The following is a 6,000-nucleotide window of genomic DNA, read 5'->3' on the forward strand; positions in this document are numbered from 1 at the left end:
TTCTCCTCCAGCCAAGAGAACGGCATTATGTCCTGTTTATTGATGTTTTATTTTTATCTGTATGATTTAATCATGGAGTCAGTCTGGGATTACATGAAGAGATAGAAGCAGCTGAGACACCAAAATCAACAGAAGAACTGTGGCAACTTCTCCAAGATGCAGGAACAACCGACCTGCCAAGTACCTGAAAAACTGTGAGCAGGTGAACCGAGGGAAACTGCTGCTGTTTTAACACTAGGGGTGTTAACATGAACACAAAACTCACGGTTCGGATTGTATCACGGATTTGAGTCACGGATCAGAACATTATTAGGATCAGCGAAAAAAAAAGGGAGAGACAAATAAAACTTTGTTTTCCATTTATTCTGTAACAGACTTACATCCAGAAACAGCAAGGAACTTTTGCCGATGGTCTTGAAAACAAACATTTAAGATGTCCAATGTTTAAATAAAATAAAATTTATAAAATATTTAATGCTCAGTTATTGCAATATGAGGCATGAAACCTTCCTCTTTTAAACAGTGAATGAAACAGCCTCTGTCCACGTCATCAAAACTTGATGATAACAAACATTCACCGCTAACGTCAGTTAGCAGCTAGATGCTAATTAGCTGCTCAGTTGCGGCACATTAAACAGCAGGTAAACATAATTCAAATGTCACTTTGGACCCGTTAGATGCTGGTTTGATCGTTGCTCTTCAAAATCCCTGTTAGCGAGACGCTGTCTGCCCATGACTTGTACTTACAGCAGTTTGTTTACTTTGTCTTAAATGAGACATTAAATTTTGTAATTAATCCGCAGTTCATATGCCTGCCGAACCGTGGGGGGCGATCAGTACCGAACACACATCAACTACGATCTGTTACTCCATTAGTTAACACTTGTTATACTAGTTACTTACTAAGCTTATTACTCAATATACGACTCAGCTTAAAAACAAACTGAAGAAATTGTCTGAAGCAAGCAGCCAGACCTCCTGCACACTCATTCACTAATCACACATCAACAGGTGACTGAACAACCACTCAATTAAAAACAAATGAATGAGTCCAGATAGCTCATTGTAATTTCAACAAGCAAACTAACGTTACCCACAACACATTATACGATCTCTGCTGCATTCTTCACAAAAAAAGCCACACAGAGACATTTAACCATCAGAGATGAAATTAGCGACCAAAGAGACAGAGAGAGAGAAGCTGTATCTGACTCACATTATCTGATGTCTTCTTCTTTCTATCATGGAGATGACGTATCCATGTTATAACATCCATTTGTGACTGTTGGTCATCTTGTTTGCTAGTTAACAGAACTTTGTGGCTGCTGCTTAACCAGTTTGATATCATTAGCAACAATGACAAACAAGCTAACTCTCCTGGTTGTTTCTCCGGTTGTTTCTCTCTCCAACCTCCACGGCAGCGTCCTGCAGCTGCTGCACTGCACAGACCAGATCATTTCTCCGGTTAGCTTAACAACAGTCCTTAATAGTCTTTCCATGGATATATAAAGAGTCCTTCAGGCTGCTAAAACAAGCTAACTGTTGCTAACCGCTCGTTATCTACTGCTGCTACTCTGCCTTACAGTGGAGAGAATTGCAGATGAAATCTGGAAACTATCATTGGACCAATGCGATGTCAATATTGCATTCTGGTTGTCGGTTGGTTAGGAAGGACATCCTCCCTTGGAGCGTCATTTTACGTGTCTTGGACAATCACAGATTAGCATGAAAAAAAATGAAATACATTAAGTCCAATGTAAGAGATCCCACCCTGCGGAGGACAGCAGGCACCCGTCCTCCTCTGTCCCCCACTCCTACTCCACCAATTGCACCCCTCCACCCCCAACCCCACCCCACCACCACCACTGCTGTTGAAGCATTTTAAACAGAATTTCAATAATGGATTTTTTCCAAAGAAGAGAGAAAAAATAATTTATAAATACTGAGATTTGGTCATGGTTTATTTCAACCAAATATTCTTTTTTATATTTTGATCTCCCTTTTTTCTCTCAAAAAATAGAGGAGGATCAACCTCCTCTGCCTCTATGGACCAGCCTCCACTGATATATATATACACATATACACACACACGGGTACAATTTTGCACGTTTTACTTAGATTTCTACCTCCAAAACATTTGAGAGATGTTAAACCAGTACATAATTAATATCTTTTAAATTTATTTTATCTTACAGTTGAGTGTATGAATGTGCCAGGGCCTTTGTGATCCACTTGTTTACCTTTTTTGTCTTGGTTGAACCTCAACATTATTGTGTCTAAAATATTTGAGATGTTTGCTGCCCTGCCAAATTAATTTGATGTGATAGTAATCACAGCCTTAAGTTTTATTTACATTATTTTAATAAGTTTCAAAGCAAACTAACTTGTATTTTTTGTTACAGCAGATAACACATTTCCAAAGTTAAATGTTTACATTTAGATAGTATTCAATATATTTGTTTGTCACAAAATATATTCTAAACCAAACCTATCTCTGCAGAAACACACTTTTAACTTAGAGACAAAGCTATTGGCTTTGCGTCTGATTTAATCCTTTACAAGTGAGAGTATTAACAACAATATCTTGTTTTCCCAAGATGTTCCTGAAGATGGCCTCTCCTTGAGCCCAAAATTGTTTACATTTTGTCCACTGGTGAGCCGTTCCTACGTTTCCACCTCTGGGCACACAGGTGATGATAATTAGGGTCGCTTGGGGCGGATATTTAGACTAGCGGACAATTGACGTGGAGACGTCACTAGCTTCATACGTGCTAGTAGCCGAGCTACGTGCTTAACCCCTGTTTGAACTTCCTCACAATAGAGCTAACGTTACACGGCGAAGAGTTGCGTCATGATACAGCAAATGTCCTCAAAGGAAACCTACTTGAGTGTTTTATACCTGTACTTACTTTATTCGCTTGGTCATCATGGAGTTCGGCGCAGTAATTCCCAAGTAGGCTCGACGCTAACATCGTTAGTCAGTGATGTGTGGCGACTTTACGTCCTGTCTGTCCTCCTTCTTCAAGGAACACAAAGTTTGTCTACACGGCCGCCTTCTTAAAATAATACATACAAAAACAATACTTTTGCCTGTTCGGTTTCTTTACGTGAATTAAAACTGTCGCTAAAAACAAGAGTCGTACTGTCACAAACTTCCAACTTCCTCGAGTTGGTCGCTCGCTGACGTCATCCCGAGTTCAAAACGCTGATTGGCTGCAGAGTAGGCGCGGCGTGGTCCCGTTTTCTGCTCATGGATGTACAGGAGGATGGACAAAATAATAGGAACACTTTACTTAGGCTACAAGAGCCTTGCAATAAAAGACACTTTAGTTCATACGTTGTCATGGGTGTGTAGTGTAGTCTTTACTCCAGTGCTGTATTTAAGTTCAGTTTACGTGTACTTTATCTCCATTTTATGTTACTTCATACTTATACATTTTTAAACAGTTTTTTTTAAACAAAACATATGATCATGTTATAAAATACGGTGCATTGCTACGGGTTAAAACTACCAAACAGTAGCCTAAGTAGTTAAAATTAGAAGAGCTGAAACCATTAATGGATTAATCGATTAGTTGATCAACTGAAAATAAACAAGCAACTATTTTAAATATTTATCTTTAAGTCACTTTTCGAGCTAAAACTCCAAACACTGATTGTTTTCATCTTCCCAACTGCGACAATTTGCTGCTTTTCTCTGTTTCACGTGTATATCATTGTAGATTGAATATCTATGGGTTTGAGAACCTTGTGAAAATGTAATGGGTGTTTTTCACTATTTTCTGGCATTTTCTTGACTAAATGATTGATGAATTTGATGACCAATCAGAAATGGAGAACATAATTGGTAGATTAATGAATCATAGAAATAATCATAATTTGCAGCCCTAAAAATTTACTTCACATTGACAAGCTACAGCATAAAATGCTGCTTACATGTAAATTAATCAATAACAATAATTTTTTTCATATTTTTTTTTAATTCCATGACGGAATATGATAACATAACACTGTAAAGGTACTGTTCTGCATAATCACTATTTTTACTTTTGCACTTAGTTTTTAGTTTTTCACTTTTATAATTACATTTTTGAATGCAGGTCTTTCACTTTTAATTGCATATTTTTACACAATGGTGTTCCTGTATTTCCCTCATGGATACTGTGGAAGAAATTCAATCTATGGATATATGTTTATAAAAGAATGTTCTCATAAATGCCCTGCCTTAATGATTTAATCTACAGGGCCTCTGACATTCATGGTCTCTCACAAAAGATGGTTTATGTTCTGGGCGCCAGCATATGAGATAAGGTGGTAGCCTTGGATGGGTAACAAAGCTATCTTTGTTATTTACAATTAGAGTTCACTCTGACCCTGTTTGCCCAAGTGTTCCCTCCTCCCAGGTTGCACAATCTGTGTAGATTTGTTGGAGAAATCTTGTACTTGATCAGTATCTGTCCAATAACACTTTGATGAAGAATAAAGATGAAGAAACTCCACAGGCTCCAGTTGATTCTTACTTTAGTATATGAAGTTTATTGAAAACAACTCTGACGTCAGAGAAGCCTTCGGCACAACATATACATGGATACAGTCCCGCCACCTTATCTCATATGCTGGCACCCAGAACATAAAACATCTTTTGTGAGAGACCATGAATGTCACAGAGAGAGAGGCCTTGGAGATTAAATCCTTATGGCAGGGCATTTATTAGAACATTCTTTATGAACATACAGTGCTGCTTGAAAGTTTGTGAACCCTTTAGAATTTTCTGTATTTCTGCATAAATATGACCTAAAATGTGATCAGATATTTACACTAAATATCCTAAAACTAGACAAAGTGAACCCAATTAAACAAATGAGACAAAAAAAAAAAAAATTATCTTTTTCATTTATTTATTGAGGAAAATTATCCAATCTTACACATTTGTGGGAAGCAAAAGTATGTGAACCCTTGCTTTCAGTAACTGGTGTGACCCCCTTTTGCAGCAATAACTTCAACCAAACATTTCCGGTAACTGTTTATCAGCTCTGCACATCAGCTTGGAGGAATTTTAACCCATTCCTCATTACAGAACAGTCTCAACTCAGGGATGTTGTGGGCTTCTTTGCATGAACTACATGCTTCAGGTCCTTCCACAGCATTTCTTTAGGTTTAAGGTCAGGACATTGACTCAGCCATTCCAAAACATTATCTTTCTTCTGCTTTAACCATTCTTTGGTAGAACAACTTGTTGTTTAGTGTCGTTGTCTTTATGAATGACCCACTTTCTGTTGAGCTTCAGTTCACAGACAGATACCATGACATTGTCCTGTAGAACTTGCTGGTACAACTCAGAACTTACAGCTCCATCAATGATTGCAAGCTGTCCTGGTTCAGAGGCAGCAAAGCAGCCCAAACCATGATACTCCCACCACCTTGTTTCATAGATAGGATAAGATTCTTATGCTGGAATGCAGTGTTTGCTCATCGCTAAACAGAACGCTTCTCATTCAAGCCAAAAAGTTTGATTTTGGTCTCATCCATCCACAGAACATTGTTCCAGTCACCTTCTGGCTTATCTATGTGGTCTTGAGCAAACCGTAGATGGTAGCAATGTTCTGTTTGGAGAGAAGTGGCTTTTTTCCTTGCAACTCTGCCATGCACACCATTGATGTTCAATGTTCTCCTGATGGTGGACTCATTAACATCGACTGTAGCCACTGCAAGAGAGAGCTTTAGTTTCCTAGACATTACCCTGGGGTCCGTTGTGGCCTCCTGGACTATTACACGCCTGCTCTTGGTGTGATTTTTGTTGTTCGACCACTCCTGGGGAGGGCAACAATGGTGTTGGATGTCTTCAATTTGTACACGATCTGCCTGACAGTTGACTGGTGGAGTCCAAACTCTTCAGAAATGGTCTTGTAACCTTTTCCAGCCTGGTGAGCATCAACAACTCTTCTTCTAAGGTCCTCAGAAATCTCCTTTGTTTGAGCCATGACACACTTCCACAAACCT

General features: G+C 38.7%; 1 protein-coding gene across 1 annotated transcript in view; it reads right to left on the reverse strand.

Moving 5' to 3' along the window:
- hk2 (hexokinase 2) overlaps window positions 1–3,207 on the reverse strand; it is a 46,378-nt gene extending 43,171 nt beyond the window's left edge. Inside the window, exon 1 of the mRNA XM_042420546.1 lies at window positions 2,910–3,207. Coding sequence (XP_042276480.1) covers window positions 2,910–2,972 — 63 coding nt within the window. The 5' untranslated portion in view covers window positions 2,973–3,207. The remainder of the gene's footprint in view (window positions 1–2,909) is intronic.
- Between the last annotated feature and the right edge of the window lie 2,793 nt (window positions 3,208–6,000).

The sequence above is a fragment of the Thunnus maccoyii genome, chromosome 9 (assembly GCF_910596095.1).
Source record: "Thunnus maccoyii chromosome 9, fThuMac1.1, whole genome shotgun sequence".
In the NCBI taxonomy this organism is placed as follows: Eukaryota; Metazoa; Chordata; class Actinopteri; order Scombriformes; family Scombridae; genus Thunnus; species Thunnus maccoyii.